Source organism: Nelumbo lutea, chromosome 4 (genome assembly GCF_056320005.1).
Source record: "Nelumbo lutea isolate HS-2025 chromosome 4, American lotus-T2T, whole genome shotgun sequence".
NCBI lineage: Eukaryota > Viridiplantae > Streptophyta > Magnoliopsida > Proteales > Nelumbonaceae > Nelumbo > Nelumbo lutea.
Window position 1 is genome coordinate 63,304,601 of NC_142687.1, and position 26,994 is coordinate 63,331,594.

The following is a 26,994-nucleotide window of genomic DNA, read 5'->3' on the forward strand; positions in this document are numbered from 1 at the left end:
TGACCACATTTTTAAAAAGTGCAATATGGTTAAACAAGTTTTGAAGACAGTAAACAATGGTTTAGAAACTCCCCTTCAAACTGATAGTTTGAGTGAGTGGTGGTATAGAGTGCACGAGGCTGATGTCAAACTTAACTGTAGGAAAGATGTGTTATATTATGGCAAGTATGGAAGAACAGGAATTCCAAAACTTTTTCAGATAAACCAGAATCCCCAATTACTATTATTGAGAGAGCGACACAAGAATTTGTGGAATACTATGACCTTTTTGAAAAAAACTAAACAACAATTTGAGATCAAAAAGTGGAAGAACATAGTTTGGACCCCCTAAGGATGGAAGAATAAAAATTAATTTTGATGCGTCTAGACTTCTAAATGGAATGTGTGCGGTTGCTGCTGTGGCTCAAGATCCTCTCGATAAGATTGTGGACTTCAAGGGTTACTTGATGGAATACTCATCCATAAATGTTGCTGAGGCATGGGCGACGTGGGAGGCACATAACCTTGCTGCCAATTTCAAGAATTCAACGCTGATCATTGAAAGGGACTTCAAGCTGGTTATTTCATGTCTAAAGGGAATTGCTTCCCCTCCTTGGAACCTCAAGACCATCATCTATGAATGTTTTAGGGAAAATTCGTGATTAGCACCCTGTACTTTGGGTCTAGTGCCACTTTGGTCTCCGAACTTTAAAACGTGACAATTCAGTACCCGAACTTTCAAAATGTGTCAATCTATTACCTATCACTAACCAATCCATTAACTAGCCATTATGTGACATTTGAACATACACAAATGCCCTTTTGAGTGTCATTTAATTTTCTTTGTCAACAATCCACATGTTGATGAAAATGAATAGTCTCAAATCCTTGCATCTTCTATGCAAGAAAGTTGAGGTTACCTTTCAGTGGGCATTCTGCTGACCCCAATTTTCTTGAATAGAAGAGACAAAGATTTTGGACTGTTAATTTTTTGTCAATATTTGGATGGTTGATAAAGAGAATTAGATGACACTTGAAGGGTATTTATATCTTTTCAAATGGAACTTAATAACTGGTTAATGACAGATACTAGATTGACATATTTTGAAAGTTTAGGAACTTATCACATTTTAAAATTTGGGGACTAATGTGGCACTACACCCAAAGTACAAGATACTAATATGGAATTTCCCAATGCTTTAAGACTCAAGGATCATCTTGAAAGTGACATCAACTACAAGCATGTCAATAGGAAGGCGAATCAAGTGGTGGATTGGATTGCTAAGAAGGCTCACCTGCTTTGCTCTGGTCTTTTCATCTTAATTTGTATAACCTTCCTTGTGAGTTTAGTTTCTATCCATAAGAGTGACCAGTGGGAGACTGGATTTGCTCCTCACACCGACCTCACAAACACATGGTGAGATGTTCATGTAAGGTCGGAGTGAGGAGCAGATCCCAGTCCGACTTAGTGGGGACGTGCTGCCCCCGGCTTCTCTATCTAGTACATCCATGCTTTTCATAAAAAAAATAATAAAAAATAAAAAATAATAGATTCCCTTGCACATAGTACATCGCCCTCCTCTCCACTGTTTTAATTCACAAAATAATTCCTCTCCCGAAGTTTACCCCATCGTCTTGTTCCCTCCCATCTCCTCTCTATATACGCAGAAAAGGGGTACGTTACATACATGAAATTCGGTAAGGAATTTCGAACCCACCTAGAAGAAACCATTCCAGAGTGGAGGGACAAATTCTTGTGTTACAAACCCTTAAAGAAACTTCTCAAGCACTTCCCTAGCTCCCCTGATTCACTGGTCCTCGACGATCTTCTTCGCCATCATCGCCAGATCATCGACGGTGCTCCTACTGATGGCGATGTCTCCACTGATGACACTGAGAGAAACAAACCCTGGATTGGTCTAGAAGAATGGTTCGTCAGGATTCTCGATGAAGAGTTGGAAAAGATCAACGATTTCTACGTCGACAAAGAGGAAGAATTCGTCATTCGTTTACAGGTCTTTCATCTCTTTTTTTTTTTTTTTTCATGTTCTTCCCTTTCTTTTTCTCCGAAACTAATCCTGAAAAGTGCATTCTGTTTTTGTTTATTGTTGTGGGGAATTGTGATTGCATTGATTATCGGACAACTCAATCTCATCGTGTTGTGTGCTGTGCTATTCTCATGTTTTTTGGTTTGCTAACGAACAGATGAGGATTTTGTTAGTTATCAAAACTTAGATTACAATATAAGGTACATTCCCATTGGAGTCAGCTACCAAGTCCCTTGAATTAGTCCAGCCTTAAACTTACAACCGCCTATTGCCGGATGAGCAATACTCCAACGCAATAAATCACCATTAGCTCCACTTCTTGCCAGAGAGTCCGCTATCTCCTTAGCTGATTTCGAGCTGAACGAAGTGTTAAAACCAACGCAATGAATCAATGCCGGTGCATCCACTGGCCTTCTCATTTCACATCCATCCAGTTACCACTTATGACTCTCCTTACATTTCTACATTAGAGTCGCTTGGGAAGAAGTAATCTCAGCCTTAGAGGAGTGAGAAGAGCTCAGCTAGAATGGAATTTCCTTCTCCCAAAGGAGTTCAACTCAACCAACTAGATTGACAAGTAGGGTTTTGTTTGACAACATAATTCTTGAGTGGTTGACATCCAGATGCCCTTTTCCTCAATTTTAAGCATTTTCCAATAAATTGAGTGGTGTTGGTACCCAATCCAAGTTTACTATTGTCTGAACTGTTAGTGGGTAATCCATGATGATTTTTTTTTTTTTCTTTTGATAGGAGTAATCCATGATGACTGTGTATACCTACTTTGTTATAGATATTAAATACCCATGCCTTCTTTCTGTTTGAGCCTTTTATCCTGATATGGTTGTTATATAGGAAGGGACTGGTGAGCATGAGGAGCCTCTTTGTATCTTTGTTGTGCCTTCCTTGATCTTGTAATTATCTGATACATTGTTGTTTCTGATTATACTTTTCTATTTTCCAATGATCATCTCCATGCCTCAGTGCCAGAATGAACTGAAATGTACATTCAGATTCTGGTGCTTGATAGAATTTTTATCTTCCCCACAATTTGGGGTTCAGGGGTTAGTAAACATTTTCCTTACTTTCTTGCAAAAACAGCTCAGTGAATTTGTACTAATGTAAAGAAAGGTTGCAAGATGTGAAAGTCATCTTGCTAGGGGGAACCTTTTTAAAAGCCATCTTTTCCACCTTTCTCATTTACTTCCTCTCAGTGTTTTCATCTGTCAACAGGCACAAGGAACTGCATTTCCTAGCTGCAAAGGATTTTCCTTTTGGAATGGGCAAGAGAAATCACTTGGTGAATTGTGAGATTGTTGATGAGCACATACAGGAGGTTTTGAGCATCATTTCTCAAAGAAACTAGGCATAACTAAGCTAATGAACATGGAGATCTCCATTGGGAAAAGTTCATTTTGTAGGGATAAATTTCACGATGTCTTTTGAAGGCCACACCCCTTAATTGACTACAAAAGCTGTGGCTTTGATGTGCCAAGTAATATCAAGCATCAGAAAAAAATGGAAGAGATTTGTGAAGGAGTATTATTTGGATAGACAGCTAGAGTTCCAGGTTGGTCAAAGAAGGATGGATGAAACTTTGAGCTTCCTGAAATTGTGCCATTGGAGTAGAACTGACATCTAGTTTATCCATGATTGCTGGATGGGTTGACTTTGACAGATCAAAACATGTCATGTGCAGAAAATTCAAGGCAAAGGTAGACATGAAGAGAAAACCTGTAGAGATGAGGTGCTGAGTTTGAGGAATTAGTTAATTGATCAGTCCCATGAAACATGAAGAGAGAACTTATAGAGATGAACAGCCTTTCTTCTGAACAAAATTCTTGTAATGCTTGGAGTCTTTAGAACAATGTCGCTAAATAATTCCTATGGGTGTTGTGGAGAAAAGCTGTTTTATCTCCACAACACCCTATTCTTCTGAACAAAGCAAGAGGTTGGGAGGACTAATTTGTTTTGGGCTAGGTTGTAATTATTCTTATGGGTGTTGTGGAGATAAGCTGTTTTATCTCCTCTTTTTTCTGTACTCCTTGCAATATTCTTGTTAATATTTAATGAAAATTTCTGTTATTTATCAAAAAAGAACAATGTCATTAAGCCACCTCCAAGACTCCAAGTGATCAGTCTCCTAGTTTCTAGATGATTTCTAGGTGGGTTGACTTTGACAGATCAAAGCAGGTTATAGTAAATTACCTCCAAGACTCTAATTGATCAATCTCCTCCTGGTTTCTACATGATTGTAGGTGGATTAAGTTTGACAGATCACTGCAGGTTATGTGCAGAAAACTCAAGGAAAAGGCAGACACATGAAGAGAGAGACCTGTAGAGATGAACACTTTATTCTTAAACAAAACTCTTGTATTGCTTGGGGCTTGAGAGAGACCTTTAGAACAATGTTACTAAATCACCTCGAAGTCTCCAAGTGATCAATCTCATCCTAGAGGGCTTGAGGGAAAGCAAAATTACTCCTATCTCATATTGCTCACTTATCCATTCAACTGATATGGACAAGCTGTATTTTGTGTAGAGACTATGGGAGTTAAGTGTGTGTATTATATTGTATTACTATAGTCTTGTTGTATTCTATCATGTTTATTTCTTTTCTTTATATTTTTGCCCTGTAAGGGTATGCTTGTAGTTGTACATAATATATTTTTGGCTCTTTGAGTGTCGGGGTCGACTCATTCTCTTGACACCCCATGATTTGTTTCTCTTGTGTTCTCCCTTTGAACCCTAATCTCAAGTGCTGAGTGGACTGTCAATGGGTCAGGTCTGGTTAAGGACAGGGTAGAACTGCCCTGAACCAATAAGAAAATTCCCTGTCTCTGTCCTGAACCAGACCTTATAGGGTATGTAATTTTGGTCCCATAATGGAATCAATTAGTAATCAGGACAGTTGGGTCTGACACGATAAGGCCTGCTTATATCGAATCATCTTCAAGAAGACTTGTAAAAAACAGTGCCAAACCTGATAAAAGGCAATGACAAACCTCTTATTTAGCTAGTAAAACATTAGTTATGTTATAATAACATAACCACTAAACCTGAAATTTCAACAGACCTTGGTTTGAAAAGATGTTTGTAAGCTAAAATAACAAACCTGTTTATAAGCTTAAATAACAGACTGTAACCAATAAGACCTGTTTATAACAAACGTGAAACCGATTTATAGTCAACAACTTACAAGTTAAAAAACCAGCAATCTCCCTTTAAAATACTGACAATCATTTATACACCACCACAAGTCCAAATCATTTAACCAAGACCAATCGTTTAACAATTTCTCAACAACTTAAACTTTCAACAAATTCCGATATAGAAAGTTACAATTCATTCAACCATAAATTCATGAATCCGATAACCACAAGTCCAAATCAGAATCTCCAATTCTCCATAAATCCAACAACTATCACAAATCCAACATGTCCAAGTCCAATCATAATTTCCCAAGTCCCAATCTAATATTTTTTTTACCCAATCCTACAAAAAAGAACAATCAAGATTATATTCATATACTTATAGTAAAAGAAGAGAATAAAAGGTTTATGTCTCATTGAGTCATAGTTAGTTTCGTACCATTTTCTAATGATCAAACTCCATTAAATCTTGTTCCCATTGAGTCATTGTTAGTTTCATTCCATGGTGAAATTCTAATGTTTGGTTCAACTCTCATTCTTTCTCATTCTTACCCAAGATGAAATTCTAAGATTGAAAAAAAATGAGTAGAAATGGGAAGAATGAGAAAATATTACTACGAACCTAACACTTTTTTCCTAAAAATGATTTTTTTCCAGCAAGAATGAGAGTAAAATTTGTAACCAAACTGGTTACAAATTTTATTCTCATTCATTTTTTTCATTAATCAAAATAATAACATATATTGGTATGCGTGCAACACTCAATGGCAAATATATATCATGGAATCATGCGGACCCCACATAAATAGCACAATATGAAAAAGGACAAAAAACTTGAGAAGCTTTTGCATTTTGTTGCATTAAAAAAGTATACAAAATGAAATGAAGCAATATATAACATCAAAGTGAGTAATATAAAGAAGTATAAAATGTCTATCAGTTTCACTAAATTTATTTATCAATGTGTTGGAAATCGTTCATATCCATGTTTATTGACCAACGGGTTAGCATATCTGTGTAGCTGCACCCTGCTTTCCTATTGAAATCCCTCTGGATTTATTTATTCTTGGTCGATAACAGAAATCTTTATTAATGAATAATACTTGTGAAAATTAATTACAGAAAATGGGGAGGTAAACTATCTTAACTCCTGTTAAGTCCTTAAACTTGCTGGAGTGGGAGCAGATTATTAAGATACTCCCAGTCACAGCTTAAAATAATAATAAAGAAGAGAAAAGGGCTTTTTTATAAGCCCAATCAATCCTATTGGTGGGCTGAAACATTTTAACAAAGAAAGGGGCCTGTAGTCTAGTTTAGTGAACAACAGGCCCCAAGTTATTTGGGCTTATTTATAATGCAATAAGCATTTAATGAGCCTGCAGTAGAGCCCATTTAGTGGAACAGTAGGCCCTAGAAGAATAAATCCATTTTAATTAATTTCTTGTGAGGTGTCCCACTTATTTACGAGGGGATGCCACTTGTCCTATTCTAACAAGAGGACTATTTTCCCTCCTTTAACCACTTGAAGTGGGAGGACACATGTTACCCTAGGGGAGAGAGTTATTTTCCCTCCTCTAACCACTTGAAGTGTGGGGCGGGGGGGCACTTGTCACCCTAGGAAGAAGGAGTTATTTTCCCTCCTCTAACCACTTGAAATGGGGGGGACACTTGTCACCTTAGGAAGGAAAAGTTTTCTTTTCCCTCCTTAACCCATTTTAAGTGGGGTGACACTTGGCACCCTAAGAAAAGAGGAGTGGGGAGTTACTTAACCACCTCCCTTCTCTATATAAACCCCTCTCCTACAAGGAGAAGGGGCTAAGGCCTTTTTTGTTGGCTATTACTAATTGATTTGTAGGATTTCTAGCATTAAGAAACAAGTGGGAAGAGAGAAGAGAAGAAGATTGGTGTGGAGAGCATAAAAGAAAAAGGAAGAAGAAGGTAGGGAATCTTGTGTTCTTCCTACACCTCTTCAATATGATACTCCTTGTGCTTCTCACATGAGATGGAAGCCCACATTCTATCAATTCCTCTCACTCCTTTCTTTTTTCTTTTTCTTTTTATTTTTTTCTTTTCTTCCTTGTTTCATATTGAAATACATGTAAGGAGACAACCATCTACAGCCTTGTTCATGAAACTTGGCTGATTATGGTTCCTTACAACCTACTAGCCTATGTGTGAGGGGAAAAACCATCTACAACCTTGTTCATGAAACTTGGCTGATTATGGTTCCTCACAGCATGATAATGCACACAACCATAATTTAAAGGCCATTTGTAGCCTTATTGATGAAACATGCTTTTTATAATACCTATTTACTTGTTATGCATACAATGTTTGTTTCTTTATATGCTGGTTTTCTCTCAAATAAAGAGGGAACATATACCAGAATTTTCAAAGGAAAATTCTGTAGAAAATTCATACTTAGTTTAGTCTCTATTCATTGGTACTTCTGAATCAGAATCAAAATGGTTTTCTCTGCCCTTAGCAGAGATGTAATTAAGGGAATATCTACATGATTTCCCGAATGGGGATTACTCAAATAACAAAAAACCCAGTTATTAGTCTAATTGGGTGAATTATGTTATGTGAGAAATTATACTAAAAAAACTTTTCCACTAACATCTCCCCAACATCAAAATGACAACAAAATACTAAAAATGTGCCCAAAACAAAGAATCCTTAGCCACCCCTTGCTTAGCTAACCCCTCAGCCATTGAGTTAGCACTTCTCTTCACCCAGCTGTATTGCACCTCTAAGTCCTTACATAGCCAATTAAATTTTTTCTTCTCATTTCTGTAGCTCCACAAGCCACTGGTATCTCCTTTCAGCCACCTAATCACCACCTTCGAGTCCCCCTCAATCACTAAGCATCTGATGCTTAATTCTCTTGCTCTTTGGATTCCTTCAAGAACTGCTAGAATTTTGGCCCTAAGAGAGTCACCCTCTCCAATTGGCTCAGAGAACATGGCGGTAATATACCCCTCCTCATTCCTAAAAACACTCCCTATCCCAGAAGGCCCTGGATTCCTTAAGCTACATCCATCAAAATTCAGTTTTATGAATTCGGTGGGAGGGGGGGGGGTCCAAGTGGGACTATAGTTCCTTTTATACATAGCAATAGTAGTAACCTCTTTCCACTTTCTCAGCAAGTCTGCCATAGAGAATTCAGAGAATATCTCCATTGGTTTCAGCCAATGGAAACCCTTGAAAGTATCAAATCTGTTGGGTTTTCTGTGGTTCTTTCCTTATTTGAAAAAGTTCGTGAATTTCTTTCTTCTCAATTGACCAGCACACTGCAGCCCTAATGCTTCTCCACATAATCTTCCCCCTTTTCTTAGGTCAACTAAAGAAAGAAGGAGAAAACAAGCATTGCACACTCACGGGGGGATTCCAATTATACCCAAAAAGGGAAAACACTCACTTCCAAAAAGTCTTAGTAACTGGAGAAGTAACCATAATATGATAACCCGTTTCCCCATCAGCTTTGCAAAGAATACACCTATTGGGAAGTAAACAGCAATTGGGCCTCTTTCTTTGAAGCAAGTCGTTTGTGTTAACTCTTTCCAGGAAAATTTCCCAACAAAAACTACCAACCCAAGGAGGAATGGGTTTGCTCCAAATCTCTTTAACCGCGAATGACAGCCCAAGTGGAGTAGTAGGTTGGACTAATGTCTCAAAAAACGAAGCACAAGAGAAAGAGCTGGATGAAGAAGGGGTCCAAATTCTGGTGTCTCCCTTACTGGGGTTCAAGAAAACATTTTCAAGGATGGTTAGCAAAGATGACATACACCCCAAATCTGTATCCCTTATTGCCCTTCTCAACCCTAGATTCCACCCAAACCCAAAAGAAGAATCAGAAGGAACTAAGAAGGAGGAAATGGGTTCATTTTTCAAATCTGACAAAGCAAACAATGATGGAAATTGGTCTTTCAGGAGTAGGTCCCCAACCCAAATTTGCTACCAGAATTTTATTCGATTACCGGAATTCAAATCGTACCTAATCCAAGGGGAGAAAACTGGAAGCAGATCATGAATGGCTTCCCAGGGGGATGCGGCAGTAGTCCTTTCCAAAATTCCAGGATCCCAGTCATTCTCATCCAGCCCATGTATACTAGCCACAATCTTCATCCACAATTTGTCCCTTTCCAACGGGAATCTCCACAACCATTTCCCCAATAATGCCATATTCCTTTTCCTGATATTCCCAATCCCAAGCCCCCTAGCTTCTTGCTCCTATTTACCACTTCCCACCTCACCCTATGGTCTTTCTTCTCCACTCCTGGTTCCCATAAAAAATCCCTCATTAATTTTTCCACCCTGTTGGAGACCTTTGTAGGAATCTTGAACATTGACATGAAGTAAACAGGAAGGTTGGAAAGGGTAGACCTAATCAAGGTGATTCTCCCCCCAAGAAGAAAGATAATTTTTCCTCCAAGAAGCAAGCCTTTTCTCAAATCTCTCTACTACTGGGTTCCAAAAGCTTTCATTCTTGGGGTTATCTCCTAGGGGGAGGCCCAAATAAGTGATAGGCCACTCCGAGATAGCACACCTTAACACACTCACACAATCACTTACTTCCCTTCACTCCAAATTCACTCCCACCACACAACTCTTATCGAAGTCTCTTTAAGATTAGACATTTGTTTAAAGAGTTGTATTGTCAGTTTTAGTTTCTGATTCATCTTATATCCCCACCCTCAAAAAATAGGATTGTGTCATCTGCAAACTGCAAGTGTGTAAGTGGTACTTCCCCCCTTCCGACTCTCCATCCTCTTATTAAGTCTCTAGAATCGGCTCTATGTATCAGTCTCCCCAGGACATCTGCAATCAGAGTACAGAGAAAGGGGGAGAGTGGATCACTTGTCTTATTCCACTCATGGCCGGAAAGAAATCCATCGCAGTTCCATTCACCAATATCTTAGTAATGGCAGCTCCTGATACAACCCCAGATCCATCTACACCATTTGTCTCCAAAACCAAAACTTTTCATTACCTCCACTAAGAAGGACCAATCAACTAGGTCATAAGCCTTCTCTAAGCTCTCATTTGCAATAAAAATTTGATCAGTGATATGCCTTCCCTTCACAAAAGCTCCTTGGTTGGGTTTGATAATGGTTGGAAGAACTTTCTTAATTCTTAGAAATAAGACTTTTGCAATTATCTTGTATAGACTATTCACCAAACTAATCGGCCTGAAATCCCTTGGATGTGATGCCTCTTTCTTCTTAGGGACCAATGCAATGAATGTGGAGTTTAAACCCGGATTAATGATTCCCCTCCTGTGAAACTCTTCAAAAACCAACACTAGGTCCTTCACAATATCCCAACAATCATGACAAAATGCCATTGTAAATCCATTTGGGCCTGGAGCTTTTGTTCTATCCATTGAAAATACCGCTTCCTTTATCTCGTCTAAGTCAAAGTTTTTCTCTAACCCCACTTTGGTTTCTAAACTAAGAGTTGGCCATTCCAGCCCCTCCACCCAAATCCTCTCATTTAGAGGCCTTCCAAAAATTGATTTAAAATGGGTTGCAAAAGCCTTTGCTATTTCTGCTGGTTGGGAAAGAACAGCTCCATCAACTTCTAGCTTAGAAATGATATTCTTCCTTGTTTGCCACAGAGTGAAAAAATCTAGTGTTTCTGTCTCCCTCCTTTTCTTAGTCTTCTTCTCCAAAAGAACCCCTTTCCTCCTTCAAGTCCAGTTCCTCAGTTTGCTCCATTAAAATCTTCTTTCTTTCCTCCACTCTTCCAAATTCCAGATGGTTCCACTCCTTTATTTGAGATTTTAGGAATTGAATCTTTTTGTGGAATCTCATTCCCTTCCATTCAACTGACAGATTGTGTTGTTCCCACCATTCTTTGATCTTCTCTATGAATCCCGGATGAATCAACCACATGTTCTCAAACCTAAAGGGAGCAGGTCCACCTCCTCTGAACTCCTCCTTACACAACACTATAGGCCAATGGTTTGAAGTGAGTCTAGGGAGTGCTCTAGAATTTAGGTTCCCCCAATGCTCTTCCCAATCTGTTGAGAACAAGAATCTATCTAACTTAGAGTAGATTGGGTTAGATTGAAGGTTGGACCAAGTGTAGAGGTAAAGGCAGTAGTTTTCCTATTACCCTTTTTGCACTGTTCAACCATTAATTCAACAAATATCCTTTCCTCCTTTCTTGACCATTTGGCATTGTCTTTTGTATCTTTAGATGTACTATGTGAAATATCTATAACAAAACAAATAAAAGAAATTTGCATTTCTATGTGACATCTATTACACAAAAATGCATCCATACTACTTGCTTACAAGGAGATTTAAAGATAAATGATTCATCTCAATATACAAGCAAAAATATAAAGCTGCTTATTTGTTGAAAGACACTATTTTGCAGGACAATTAGGTAGAGAGTTGATTGACCTAGGAACCAAATAAGAATGATTAGTTCATTTTGGATATCAAAATACCTTGCCTCTCGGTCAAGCTTTAAAAGAAAAGACAAAATAAAGAAAGAAAACCTTGCTTTGCTGATATTGTAGAACAGTCTACAGTGCTTACTGACTGTCCATATCCTTGAACCATCATATGATAACCAGCAGTGTTTGTATCCTCTTATAGGCCATAAACACTGCTACTCTTAGATTCTGTATCAGTAATAAGAGTTTGGCACTTCAGCTGTTGCTGAATCCTCTCTGCTGGAGGGTCCTGCATATGGTAGCATTACCCTACTGGCAGTGTCTCTAAATACCAGTTCCTGATGTCCCTGGGTTACCTTGGAAACAACCATCTCAGTTTAACTTGAGAATTCCCAGCTGTGGTTTCTGATTTGATATCTGGTTTATTGTTTATGTATTGTTTGTGGGCCAAATTTAAAATTTAAAATATTGATTATTTGATATTCATGATATCCTCTCTTCTTTTCTTCTAGCCCAAAAATAGAACCTAGGCCCCCTATTCATTCATATCAGCAAGAAGTGGGGTCCATAATTATCTTCTACTTCCTTGCTTCCATTTCAGAGATCACCTTGTTTAGTGAGACAGGTTTTATGATAAAAAAACAATGGATCATAAACTAAACCCAAGTCAGATCTGACTTTTTTGGTTGGGTTCAGGTTAATTAACCTGGTGATTCAGTATCAAAGCAATGAAAGTTCAATTCAGACCCGAATTAATCACACCCGTAAAAAATTCCTCGAAAACTTTAAAATGTCATCTTTTAATATCTCCCAACAATCTTTGTAGAAAGCCATAGTGAAACCATTAGGGCCAGGAGCTTTAGCACTATCCATAGAACAAATTGCATCCATTATTTCTTCACTATCAAATCTTCTTTCCAACCATTTCTGAGACTCCTTTGAAAGCTTGGGAAATCTGAAATGGTCCACAAAAACTTGGAAAATCTCACTCTGTTGGCCACTACTCATCCCATTAACCTTCAACTTTGACACAAAGTTGCTCTTTCTTCTTCCATTTGCCAATGCATGAACAATTTTAGTGTTCCTATCACCCTCCTTAATCCACTTGCTCCTATATTTCTGACTCCAATTGATTTCCTCCTTTAGTAATAACTCCTCTAGTTCCTTCTTCAAACTCCATCTTTCATTCCTATCACTTTCCTCCATCAGACCAGCTACTTCCTTTCCATCCAACTCTTCAATTACTAGAGAGATAATATGGTGGATCTTAGAAAAGAAAGGGGTTCCAAATAGGTATGTAGACCTAATTAAGGATATGCATGAGGGTCAACAACCAATGTTAGAACACCTATGAGTGAGACATGGGACTTCACCTAGGTTCAGCACTTAGCCCTTGTTTATTTGCATTGGTCATAGATGAATTTCTAGAGAATCCAAGGGTTATGCCTTTTGGATCTTTTTGTCATTAATTTTGGCTGGGAGTACTGTTGTATCATACATTTTTTTTGATAAATTAATAATTTTTTTAAATATTAAACTTTAAAGCATTACAAGCATCCCCTGGAGAGACACGAGGTGCAGCCTCTCCCTACAAAGTTTCACTTTACATCTTACAATTAAGCCCAACACAGAAAATATAACATCCCTATTTACCCCGTGTTTAGCTAAACAATCAGCCAAAGCATTAGCCGACCTCCTCACATTCCAATTCCTTGTTAACCCTTTGAATTTCTTGATTTCATTTTGATAGCACCACATTACAGTCCTCAGTTCTTTCAACCACCCCACTAGCAACTTAGAATCACTTCCATATTCAAATTGTGCAATCTGGACACCCGCCAAATCAGTAAGTAGTGCAGTTCTAACAGAACCCCCTACTCTCACTAGTCCTGAGAACAAAGCACTGATATTCCCTTCTTTATCTCTTAGGGCCTCCCATTCCAGATGGACCCAGGTTGCTTGGGTGCTCCTATCAAAGTTCAACTTCTAGTGTCCTTCATCATCCACACTGAATCTACCTTTGGCTTTGTAGAAGAGCTTCTTACCACCACAGTCCAATTCCTCCAAATATTATCAAAATTGGCCAAAGATGTCTATAGTTCTTGTCCAATATGTAACTCTAATCATCATCCCAGCATTTCTTTCTTCCCAAATAGTCCAAATCAGTGCTGTCCTCCTGCATCTCCACATAATTGATGATCCTTCCCCTTTTTTCAGGCCAAGCAAACATTGATGGATCAAAGATCATATTAACCTCCATTGGCAAATTCCACCTCTAGGTGTGGTCATCTTTAGACATGCACATTTCAAATTTGTTTTCTCTTTGTTCAAACTGCTTCTGACAGAATTTACTAAACATATTCAGGAGGTGAGCTTGAACTGCTGAACAAGGAGCTTCTCCCTCAAGAAGCTTTTGTTTATCTTTGCTGGGCACCTCCTTAACATTAACATTAGGGGAAATGAGAGGGAAGAGGGGGAGGAGACAAATTGTTCAGCTCTTGTAGAAAGAATAAGAAGAGAACAAACCACTAGGGCAATCTGACTCTTTTTTTTTTTTTCAAAAAGATAAACCTTCATTGATCTGGTAGACATTGCATACATTATGATGAGCCAGGAGGATATCCATAAGGCGTTTGATGATTTTTTTAACAGAGGAGTAATTAATCTAGGTCTAAATTCTACCTTCATCACCTTGATCCCAAAGAAGGTAGGAGCATTACATCCCAAGGACTTTAGGCACATTAGTCTTGCTCATAGTCTGTATAAAATCATTGCCAAGGTGCTATCTAGAAGAATTAGATCAATGCTTCCTTCTATTATTTCTTTAAATCAATGGGCCTTTGTACAGGATAGGCAAATTTCGGATCAAATTCTTATTGCCAATGAGAGTGTGGAGGAGCTAAAGAGATCTAGAAAGAAAGGATTGGTTTGCAAGCTTGATTTAGAGAAAGCCTATGATTTGGTGGACTGGGATTTCTTAATGGAAGTAATGAGGAATTTTGGCTTTGGAGATAAATGGTGTAAGTGGATCAAGGGTTGCATTAGTACCTGTCATTACTCACTTTTGGTTAATGGCATAGTGGTTGACCACTTTCCGGCCATCAGAGGTATTCGACAGGGGGATCCTCTTTCTCCTTTCTTGTTTACTCTAGTGGCAGAGGTGCTGAGTATTCTTTTTCAGAGAGCAGATTTGAGTGGTTTGGTGTGAGGTTGGAGAGTGGGAAGAGAAAGAGTACTTGTCACTCATTTGCAATTCACTGATGATACTGTTCTATTCTGTGAGGGAGGTGATCTGAGTTGGGTGAGGAATATGAAGGAGGTGATACAAGTATTTGAGAAAATAACAAATTTGAAAGTCAACTTCAATAAGACTTGTGTAGCAGGTATCAACATGGAAGATGAAGAAGTTCATGAGTGTGCAAGAATTTTGGGGTGTGAGGTATGCCAGTGGCCTATGACCTATTTGGGTTTACCTTTGGGAGGCAACCCTAGAAGTGTGAATTTTTGGAACCCGGTGGTGGATAGATTTTCAACAAGGCTTGCCGCCTCCTGGAAAAGGAATTACCTATTGATGGGTGAGAGAATTACTTTGATCAAATCAACATTAGCAAATTTGCCAATTTACTTCCTTTTGGTCTTTAGGAAGCCTATGAGGATTTGTAGAAGGCTAGAGAAGGTAATGAGGGACTTTTTATGGGAATCAGGTGAGGAGAGGAGGGATCATAGGGTGAGATGGGAAATGGTGGTTAGAAATAAGAAGTTAGGGGGTCTAGGAATTGGGAATATTCAGAAGAGGAATACAGCCTTACTGGGTAAGTGGCTATGGAGATTTCCGATGGACCAAGACAAACTGTGGACAAAAGTGATAACACCTTGGAAAGCCATCCATACCATTCTTCCTTGTTTTCTACCCTTCATAAGGTACAATTTGTGTTCTGGAAATATGGTGAGGCGAGCATGTGTGGGAAGGGGAGACACCTCTTAAGGATCAAGTTCCTTCCCTTTTCTCCCTTTCTAGGTACAAAAACTTAATTGCCTCTTCTTTAGTTTCTTCCATTGGCCCAGGACTTAAGATTAATTGGGGTTTGGGTTTCAGACGAGGCCTTAGAGATTTTGAGATGGATTTGATGTTGTCCTTAATTCAGGTTCTCAAAAAGGTTTTTTTTAGATCTGATTAAGGGGGATTCCCGAATTTGGACCCTCTCTTTTTCTGGCTCTTTCAGTTGTGCCTCCTTTTTCAATGCCCTGGCCCACTCTTCCGTTGCTCTTGCCTCATCCTTCCCTTCTAAAAAAGTGTGGGGAAGACCCGGGTTGGAGCACTCTGTTGGGAAATCGCTTCGGAAAGAATTAATACTTGCAGTCTTCTTCAAAAAAGAAGCCTTTTTGGTGCTTGTCCCCGCACTGATGTACCCTTTGTAACGCTGATGGTGAGTCTTGTTCTCATTTACTTTTATCCTGCCCTTTTATTTCTTCTATTTGGTAGTGGTTTCTCTCTTTATTTGGTTGCAAGTGGACTCCTCCATCAAGCATTTGTAGTCTCTTCGCCTATGCAGTTGGTTGCCGGAACAAAAAGAGGGGAAAAGTCTTGTGGAGATGTATTAAAGCAGCAGTTTGTTGGACGATTTGGGAGGAAAGGAACCAAAGGATATTTGCTGAAAAAGAAAGAAGTAGGGACACAATTATAGAAGTAATTTCATTGAGGGTAGCACAATGGGTAAAAACAATGAATCTCTTTGGAGATGTTTCAATAGAGACCATCCTGAATAATTGGCAGGAGATAGCAGTCTTGTCTCCCAGTAGACTGAATGTCCTTCCGATGTGGACCCCTCCGATGGAAGGCTTTATCAAATTCAACTCCTGGAGGGGGTAAAAAGGGCTAAGGAGTTGAATATAAATAAGTTGATTATTGAAGGAAATTCACAAGTGGTAATTGGTTGGATAGAGAAGCTGAGAAGGCAAACGACAGGTTATGGGCTTACATTAATGAAAAAAGTCATTTCAAGTGGCTAACTCAAGGAATGGATGTGCGTGTCCGGTGGGTTAAAAGATGTGCTAATTCATTTGTAGATGCTTTGGCCAAACAGGGGGTGGGAAGAAGCCATTTGTTTTGGGCTACTATGTAATCTTATTGTTGGGGGGGTGGTAAGAGGGTTTAACTCTCCCAATCTTTGTATTTTAATCTTTTTTATAATTTAATGAAAGTTTCCTGTTACTGATAAAAAAAATGATGATGAGCCAGGACCCATATTTTGCATATATCTATATCTATATATACTCATTTATACCTTTCACGACTTATTGAGAGTCTACTATTCTGAATTTCACTGATACAGCTTTCCTGAGGCCGTAGATAGCTGCCCATCATTAAGCTTGAGCGCTTGATGAAGCCTTAATTCTTCTGCTTGTTGCACATAAAACAGATTGATTTTGTGTTAGAATGATAAAACCAATGCCAGCTGTTTCTGATGTTGGATTGAAAGAACCATTGACATACATGTAGGCTTCAGTTTCTCCATACCATTTCCATTCAAAACGTGTCATCCACATACAAGAGGAGAATCGTAAGACCCTGGAGTCTTTTCCTAACAAAGAGAGTAACCAGAAGCACTCTGGTTATGGAACTTCCACATACTGTAGTTGGTTCCATCAAATTTCACAGGAATAATACCTTTCTTTTCAGCTATTTTAAATGAATAAAACAACGCAGGGAGCAAAGTAGCAGCACTGACATTTATATTTCAAGGTTGTTAACCACTTTACTTAATTCAGCAACAATTTAAATACTGAAAGTAGTATCACTGCAACCCAAACACAGGACTTTCTCAGAAAAAAAAAAAAGAATTTTAACATCAAGGTTGAAGTAAGCAATGCAGATAAACAGTAATGAAATCTGGTCCAGAAGATATATATGATCAAATAACTTCAGTCGGACAACTAGCAGAGATAAGCCATCCTATAGAGGAATCAAAATCCTCCAAGAGATTACTCAGAACAAGACCAACCAGATTGTATGCTGTGTTGGCAGTCCAACCCAAGTGTATCAGGACTGTTGAACTGAGGAGAGGATTAAAAAACCTCCCGAACTGATTATAAACTCCTATCAAGTAACTGAAAAGTGAGGATACCCTAGGGCAGCACAAAATCTATGGTACCAAGGATAAACAACAGTTGATTGAGAAACAAAGGGATTCAGCAACCTGACATGGGAGGTTTTCCCGAAAGGGAATTACTCTGTGCATTTCAAATCGGCTACCAAGTGATTTCAGATGAGCAGCTTGAAGAGGAACGGAGTATGTCGTTTGAACTCCTCAGTCTGAAGTAATAGCAGCCTGGAATTGAGTGCTTGAAGCTTGCATGAATACTTGGGAATGACACAGTCCAGAGAAGGAAGAAGAAACCTACTTCTGCCCTGGAGAGAAGATCAGAACTCCTCCAAAACTTGTCTAATCTTAAAGAAACTTTCTTGTGAGTAAAACAGGCCTGGGCAACACATCGAATCAAGTTTCACTTCAAGCAAATGCCTTCCAAGAGGGTTCTAAGAAGCTTTCTCTTGCTGAAATTGCAGAACAGAGTAACCTAGGGTTAGGGTTGATCAATACAGCCCTATCTTCAGTCAATGCACCCAGAAATCAGCAGCCCTTGAGAGATTAGTGAGTGAGCATGGAGCAAGCCCAGATTATAGAGCAACCTGCTCGGATACCATGCCACACAAACAGTTCAGAGAGAGAGAGAGAGAGAGAGAGAGTGAATATTTACAGAAAAAGCCCTTGCAGGACTAAAGAAGAAAATATGAAAATAAGAGATACAATACAAGGACTACAGTAATATAATACATCATTGGGACTCTTCACATTTGATACATCCTTTTGTCCTTCACAAGCTCTCCATTTGTAGCACTTGTGATTTTGGTTGGTGGGGGTTTCAGCTGGCTTCACTCCCAGTTTCCCTATCCCTTTATGCAGGTAAAGTACATATTTCTTTTATAATATAAAAGTCCCATGTTTATTCCTAAACAAGGTTCAGAATTTAGATACGATATGCCTGATATGAGGCGCATTGCATCATATAATAATATGCCCAATCATCAAATTTTGAAAAAATAGAAGGAAGCACAAGATTTGAAGTCTTGATAGTTGATACACCCTATCTGGCGTATCAAAAGCTTGGACCTAACAACTTTAATGCCCAAAAGTATCAAAGTTGACCTAGGTCCTTTTTCATGAGAGTCAGGCAATATTTATCTAGAGATTGGATGAGAAGGTAGGACTTAGGAGAGACTTTGGCTTCTACCTCTTCCAGTTGGCCAAAGAAAAGGGGAAGATTCTTATGGAGATGCACAAGGGCTGCTGCTTGCTGGATAATTTGGGAAGAAAAGAAACTTAAGAATTTTCTTAGAAAAGGAGAGAGATAGAGAAGCAATTATTGAAGCCATTACCGTTGGAGTGGTCCATTGGGTGAAATCTTCGGACATTTTTGGAGATATCTTTACAGATGATCTGCTTAGAAAGTAGAAGAAAGTGGCTGATTCAGGCCCTCTTAATGCTGTTGTTAGCCCCATTTAGTGTCCACGTTCTTGTGGTTTCATTAAGCTAAATTTTGATGGAAGCAGTGAGGGGAACCTTGGTCCTTCAGGCATTGGAGGAGTATTCAGAAATGAGGAAGGAAAGATCATTGCTTTGTTCTTGGGTCCAATTGATGTAAGTGATCCCTTAGTTAGCCCCATTTAGTGTCCACGTTCTTGTGGTTTCATTAAGCTAAATTTTGATGGAAGCAGTGAGGGGAACCTTGGTCCTTCAGGCATTGGAGGAGTATTCAGAAATGAGGAAGGAAAGATCATTGCTTTGTTCTTGGGTCCAATTGATGTAAGTGATCCCTTAAGGGCCGAAATCTTAGCTGTAATGGAAGGTGTGCAAAGAGCAAAGGAGCTGAACGTTTGAAAGCTGATTATTGAAAGAGATTCATAACCGGTGATGGGTTGACTGCAAAAGAAGGAAGATGGTTTTTGGAGCTATGCTAATGAAAGGAGATTTAAGTTTGCATCACAAGATATGGAAGTAAGGTTGCAGTTGGTGAAAAGATGTGCTAATTCTTTTGCTGATGTACTCATGAAACAAGGGGTGGGAAGAGATCAATTTTTTGGGCTTTATTATAAACTTGGCTTTCTTTTGGGGGAGAGTTGGAGAGCTTATTTCTTCCTCTCTTTGTTCTGTTGTACTTTCTTATTATGAATTAAGTGGTGATAAAAAAAATGTGGCATTGTTGAAGGGAAGGGAATGATAGGAATTTGGACCGTCAGACTGAGGCTGGGAATAAGAAAAACTGTTGAAGAAAGCTGAAGTAAAAAAGCATAGGATTACAATACAAGAGGTTTGCATTGATTCTACAAAGTTGAATCATTAAATTGTAGCTATGAAGTTATGAATGCTTCATACTGTGTAGAAACGTAATCCTTTCTTTCAACCATTCTTCATTAATCATCAAAAAATTGTCTTGGCATTATCTCCAAGTAGTACTACAAGTATTTTGCATGTCCATGACGTGGATGACAAAGTTCATGCTTTACTATTTCTTATAAAAAAGTTCATGCCTTACTATTATGAAGGCCTTGTATCCATTGGAGTGAGCACAAATGCAACTGTGATTTTTTTTGTTATTTATGTAATTATGTATTTTTTTTTTTATTGTGGCTTGATTGAATTTGCAATAGGAGCTGAAGGAAAGAATTGAGAGTGTGAAGGAAAAAAGCAGTAAAGATGGAGTTTTTACATCAGAGAATGAGTTCAGTGAGGAAATGTTGGATATCCGTAAAGACTTTGTCACTATTCATGGGGAGATGATTCTTCTTAAAAACTACAGTTCCCTTAATTTTACAGGTAGATTGAATATTTTATCTACATCTCTTAGAAAAGTTTAAGTGCCCAATTGGGGAGGACATGTAAAAGGATTGGAAAACATCAATACCTGCTGAGATTTCCTGTTCATTCCTACCTTACAGGACTGGTGAAAATTCTGAAGAAGTATGATAAGAGAACCGGGGGTTTGTTGCAGTTACCTTTCACACAGCGTGCCCTCCATCAACCTTTCTTCACCACAGAACCTCTCACAAGGCTAGTCCATGAGTGTGAAGCCAATCTTGAACTTCTCTTCCCACTCCAAGCAGAGGTCATTGAATCCAGTGTACCACCTCCACAAGATCAGATGGACTCTCTATGCAATGATACATCTGCCCTGCAAGAGACATCCTCTCTCAGTGAGGATACTGTGGACATTTATCGTAGTACACTGGCTGCAATGAGAACCATACAAGGCCTCCGAAAGGCAAGCTCTACCTACAATCCTTTGTCTTTGGGTTCATTCTTTTACGGTCAAGATGATAGTGCCGGTTCTGTAACATCCGAGGACTCTCCTTCCAACTCATCAACCACCTTGCATAACAGGGATGATAAGGATCAAGAGATATCACGTAAAAATTAGTAATTGGATTTTGCATAAATAAGTCTTAGTTTCAAGACTTGTGAATGTTCAAATTCTTAGTCATAATGATTAATGACCTGCTTGCCAAAGATTGTAACATTAATTCCAATTCTCAACAAAACAAGACTTATCTTTGAAGATGTTTCTGGATGTATAAATGTTAGCAATAAATATGGGTTCTGTAATTGATTTGAATTGGGTGAGAATTAATCTCGTGACCATAAATCTTGACACAACAATTCAGCCGATTGTTAATCTTTCATTTTGCACAGCTTTTAAAGGTTGAAACAAAACCTCAATGAAATCACTTGTTAGTTGTTCAACGTCCCAGCCTCTCTTTTGTTATTATCATCCAAAATTTAAAAATGTGTATTATAATTTATAAACACTGAAGAATAAAAATAAATTATAGGATTATTGATTTGAAAGCAATCACTCAATCGACGGTTTTTTGAACAAAGTCAATAGGTAGTATATTTTAACATGTTAGGGGTAAAGTCAAACCAATGTTTTAAAAACGGACCCGGAACCAGACCATGACCGCTTTGGCCATTGGTTTCTGGTTCAGCGGTTCAACCTAATTAGTAAAATGGTTATATTACATTATTAAAAAATTAATAATTAATCAAGTAATTAACTTAGATTTATTATTTTTTATTTAACTTAGATTAATGAACTAAATACTTAAACCTCTCCTATACTTCAACTTAACTTAATTAACCCAATTTGCTTAATTTTGTTAATTTCCTTATTTAACTTAATTGACTTATTTTACATGATTACATGTGTCATACTTCTTTTTTATACAGATTTGTAAGTGTTCAGGGTAAGTTTTGTCTAATTGTGGACAAATCACTCAAACCTTAACTTCTACATTTTTTTATCATATAATTGATGCTTTTTCACTGTTAGTGTTTAGTTTTATTGTTGTTGAATGCCATATATTTTATTTTATAGTCCCAAACCTACTTCATGTTATATATTTTATTTTATATTTGCAAATGCCATGATTCCTTCTATATTTATGTTATATTTATTTGCCAATTAAGATAATACAAATTTATGTACTAATAACTTGTAACTAATAATACTTAAATTACTTCGGTTAAGTTAATTCAATTAATTAGTTTGATTACCATAACTAAAAGTTTGAACACAATTTTACTTTTTTAAACTAAATCAGTCAACATAATTTTGCTTTAGCTTAATTTCTTAAAATTAGCTTATTATTACTTAAACCTCCCTTAAGTTTTGATCTGTGCAAGAACCCTCCTCCAGTTCTCAAATAAATATGTAAATGCACCCCTTTTGTTTAATTTTTTGAGATAGAGATGTTAAAATTATGGCAATTTCACTTATTTACCTTATGTAGCCTAATTTATTTATTGTACTTAGGGTATTTTTGTCAAATAAATGGTTTGGAAATTAAGTATTTATTTCACAAGCAATTCTTTGAATAAGTATTTATCAGGGTTTGGGGCGCCTTTCCCAAACCACTTGCACTTATTTTAAATACTACTTGGTTACAATGTTTGGTGAGCCGCTTAACCAATAAGTACTTGTATTTGCACAAATAACAATTATGACCTTAATTTAATAAATACATGTATATTTTGTCTTATGAATATTATATTAAAACATTTTGATGAAATGTCAATTCTAACTCACAATACACATGTGACATTATTAATAATTTATTGGGAAAATTCCTAATTAGTACCTTGTACTTTAGTTCGAGTGACAATTTGGTCCCCAAATTTTAAAATGCAACAATTAAATACTCAAACTTTCAAACTGTGACAATCCCGTACCCGAACTTTCAAAATGTGACAATTCAATACTTGCCATTAACCAATTCGTTAATCAACCGTTAAGTGACATTTGAAAAGTCAAAATGCCTAAGAATGCCATCTAATTCTCTTTATCGAATATCCAAACATTGACAACAAAATGAGCAGTTCCAAATTCTAGATTTTTCTAAACAGTCAGAAACTTTTTTGAATAGAAGAGGCTAGGATTTGGGACTGTTAAATTGTTTTGTCAATGTTTGGATGGTTGGTAAAGAGATTTAGATGGCATTCGAAGGTCATTTTTAACTTTTCAAATGTCACTTAACAGCAGATGAACAGTAGGTACTGGATTGCCACATTTTGAAAGTTCGGGTAAGGTTCAAAGTATCGACACATATCAGCTGATAAGCATCACTTCGAGACCTCTCCGATACACCCCTACAGTGGGTGTATTAGGGGTCTGACCGGTTCAGGGGGTGGATGAGCTCTAAACGCCCCACTGAACTGGTATTGAAAAAAATACAAAAAAAAGTAAAAAGAAAAGGTATCGATTCGCCCGATACGCCCCTACTGGTGTATCGGGCGTATCAATATTTTGAACCTTGAGTTTGGGTACTGGATTGTCACATTTTGAAAGTTTAGGTAATAGATTGTTGCATTTTAAAGTTTGAGGACCAAATAAATTGTCACTCGAACCAAAGTACAGGTACTATCCAAAAATTTCCCTAATTTATTTTGTTTAACAAATACAATAAAAAATCGAATAAAACAATTATAACCCTCAACTATTAATACTCTACTACTACTATTAAAGACATTCATCTGAGCAGCACTAGTTTAATGGGTAAGGCTTCTTCTATTCGAACTCCCCTCTAGTATCTTTGACCGTTAGGAAGTGGTGACTCCATTGTGTCGTCTTAGGGGATGCGGTGGTAGCGGTAGTGGGCCACCAGATGCTGGAGGGGTTTGTGAATGAGGAGAGGAGAGGAACTGCTTTAGTGGCAAGGGCTCACTTGGTACACGAAGCGCGACTAGAGACTGAGGGACTGGAAGTAGTGGAAGGAGAAGATATCAAGGAAGAAGTGGATGTCGAGGGGGAGCTTAGTTGAAGTTGCTATAGGGGTCATTGCGGTGGCTATGGCTGTAACTGCCTTGGATGCAAGTTTTTCTTCTGCTCTTCTCTACTTCTTGTACCATGATTATTAGTACAACGTCCACATCCACCGTTGCTGAAAGCCCTCCCAAATGAGCACTTTGTATATCATACCCTTTTAGCATCATATAAGTTGCCTATATGTAATATGTATCTATTCTACATTCTTAAAACACAGTTGCCTATGCCAATATTCTTCTTCTACCTTCCCTATTGTTTTATTGTAATATTCTATTTTTTTTTTTGCATTTTTTAACATGCTCTCTATCATCTCACGTTCTCAATCACCTGAAATATTTTCCCCTCTTAAATTTTTTCCTAAACTTTCTCATATTGTCAATAACATCATCTAACATTTTCTTTTAAATCTCTCTCTCTCTCTCTGTCTCTCTTTATATATCTTCATATCTTTATATGTTTGTATGTATGTATGTATCTATCTCTATCTCTCTTCATTGTCCAAATATTAATTTTCCATCAATCATATTAAAATATTAATGTTAAGATAAAATTTAAATATTAAAATAAAATATGAGAAAATATTTAAAATACTAATAATTGAAAAATAATATATACTAAAATAAGGTAAATAATATTAATTAATAAACAAAACAATAAATCCCATTCTAGTAATTATTAAATTCTTAAAAATTAACACAAAACAATAAAATTAATAAATGTTAGTTTTATAAATAATTATTTTTATTAATTTAAATTCCACTTAGTATCATTAAAGTTAACAAAAGTTACCAGTAGATAAAATTAATTTTACTATTAAAAGCTTATTAAGTTTAAATTATATTTAAAATAATTACATCAATAAAATATTAGAATTAATTTTATTTTTTTACTAATAAAAATTAATAAAAACTAAATTATCAATAGAACAATAATTAATAAAGCAATGAAAATGTATTACTTCAAAGTTAATATTACTAATTTAATGTCCACACTCATTGGAGTGCATCTAGGATTACAATTAGACTAATCAGACATAATCCAAAGAATAATGCTTGAGTTGAGTTGGATTTATATTGGCTTGGTTCAATTGAGAATAAGGGTGATCATTTCAAGCTCACGACAGCCCAGACTGAAAATATCCAAACTTGGGCCTAGGTTCACTTTGGCCCACAATATATTGATATATAAATTATAACACGTGTTTGATATAGAATATTTTATGTTATATAAATTATAACACATATTATATGTAATATAATAAAAATTTGTATTTAAAGAAGTAGGATCAAAGCCCGGCCTAATCCGGTCTGGGCCCGGGCTTATATTTCAAGCCCGGCGTACAGTCCTTGTAAAAGATGTAAAGCCCGGCTCGGCCCATGATCACCCCCCAATGGACTGATGGAGAATGTCATAGGCCTCTTGTAGTACCATATTATATTCCGGGATGGATCAGGCTAAAGGTTTCGCACCCAGCCCAATCTTTCTTATATAGCAGTCAGGACTGGGCCCGGTCAGACTGGTGGATGCTGGAAAAATGATCACCTCCGGTTGGGGGTGGTAAGGGCGCATCCGGCATCCCATTGGCATTTCCCCTCCCCGGTGAAAAGGGAGAAATCCACTGTTAAGAAATCAAATTACTCGAAATATGGTGTTTATTGGTAAGTATCAGGGGTCTGCCCCTGTGTCGAGGGGACGTGCTCAAATCACTGCCCTAATGAAAATTCTATGAGGAATTTGGTATATTGTTATTTTATTATCCACAGAATACGCTTTCATCATTGGTCGGTTGTTTCCACTGACTCATCCTCTTATGTCAAAGCGAAAGTTGCAGTACAGTACAGGAAGAGAATCCAATAGACACGCTTATCACGTTGTCATTTGGGAGAGAGACGGACTGTCCCACAGTCACAATAAACCAGTTAGGAAGCAATCCTCTTTATTCAATATTCACCAGTAACCCCTTTTTCTCTGTTCGTCTTATCTTCCCGTCCGTATTTCTTTTTCCTTTTCTCTTCTCCGTCTCCTTTACTTTCTGTTCGTCCTTCCTTTTATTCTCTATCCCGAGCAAGATCAATTTCTCTCTCAGAGGAATTTCTCTTCTTGTGTTCCCTTTCAATATATCCTCGTGGCGACTGATTGGTTCCATACAACAGAATTTGTAACACTTGTTCTCTGTATCAGCATCACTTGTGACTACTTGACATTTCCTCTTTTTTTTCGCCAGACAAAATGCAAATTTAAGTCTGAACACAATAAGGGAAAAAATACACATGTACAATTGAAGGGAAGAACATAATAGAGAAAGAAAAAGTTAGTTCTGCGGTTAATAGATGACGATGTCGATTCCAAAGGAGCCAGAGCAGGTGATGAAGCAAAGAGGTGGATCTGTACTGGGCAAGAAAACCATTCTCAAAAGCGACCATTTTCCGGGCTGCCAGAACAAACGTTTGTCTCCTCAAATCGATGGCGCTCCAAATTACCGCCAGGTACCTTTCTTCTTCTGCAATTGAATACGTACTTCATTTTTTTTTCATGTTTATGTTATAAATGATATTCTCTTTCTTTCTACCATCATTTTTTTTTTTACTACGAAAGATCAATTTCGCATGTACTGATAGAAAAAAAGATCAATTTCGAGTGACAAAGAGCAAGGCATCTGCTATTGGTCTTCTTGTTGCTCAGACTATCAACTACTTGCACACCATCTATCATGAAACATGATTAGGCATCGAGTTTATTCTTAATTCCTATTAGGTAGCTGGATAATTCAATATTGTCTGTTCGCTGTTTGGCATGTCTTCCAACAAGGCATTTCTGATTTCTTACAAAGTTCACCATGCATGAGTCTAAGAATTCCCATTTAGCGAAAGCACCAAGATAGATGTGAATTTACTGCCTTACTTTTGGATTAGGAAGTTAGTTAAACATGTAAATATAGAGTGATCCTGCATTATCCCTCATTACTCACCAATAGTAGTAGTACTACAAGAAGCATACAAACTTATCTTGCTGGACGTCAGGTTTGATCCTT

The 26,994-nt window shown here is 37.5% G+C and overlaps 2 protein-coding genes across 5 annotated transcripts in view; both read left to right on the plus strand.

Annotated features, from left to right (window-relative positions):
- The first annotated feature begins 1,336 nt into the window (after window positions 1–1,336).
- On the plus strand, window positions 1,337–21,254 carry SPX4 (SPX domain-containing protein 4). Its single transcript, XM_088986645.1, has 3 exons — window positions 1,337–1,994; window positions 20,293–20,458; window positions 20,581–21,254. The coding sequence occupies exons 1-3, from the start codon at window positions 1,668–1,670 to the stop codon at window positions 21,057–21,059; spliced, it is 972 nt and encodes a 323-aa protein (XP_088842771.1). The 5' UTR covers window positions 1,337–1,667; the 3' UTR covers window positions 21,060–21,254.
- Window positions 21,255–25,435: 4,181 nt separating this feature from the next.
- Window positions 25,436–26,994, plus strand: part of LOC148860857 (metal ion-binding protein) — a 102,592-nt gene continuing 101,033 nt past the window's right edge. For 2 of the 4 annotated variants that reach the window (XR_016113235.1, XM_088986054.1), the window contains exon 1: window positions 25,436–26,449. Coding sequence is in view for 3 of the 4 variants with exons in the window: in XM_088986054.1 (XP_088842180.1) it covers window positions 26,294–26,449 (156 nt within the window). In the remaining variant the exon portion in view is untranslated. The remainder of the gene's footprint in view (window positions 26,450–26,994) is intronic. The other 2 variants (XM_088986055.1, XM_088986056.1) reach the window with 2 other exon arrangements.

Bases quoted from the DNA above. Each gene is read 5' to 3' on its own strand.
- SPX4 (XM_088986645.1), top strand. From the start codon at position 1,668: ATGAAATTCGGTAAGGAATTTCGAACCCACCTAGAAGAAACCATTCCA. The intron at 1,995-20,292 runs GTCTTTCATCTC...AATTTGCAATAG, and splicing joins AATTCGTCATTCGTTTACAG to GAGCTGAAGGAAAGAATTGA. The intron at 20,459-20,580 runs GTAGATTGAATA...CCTACCTTACAG, and splicing joins CAGTTCCCTTAATTTTACAG to GACTGGTGAAAATTCTGAAG.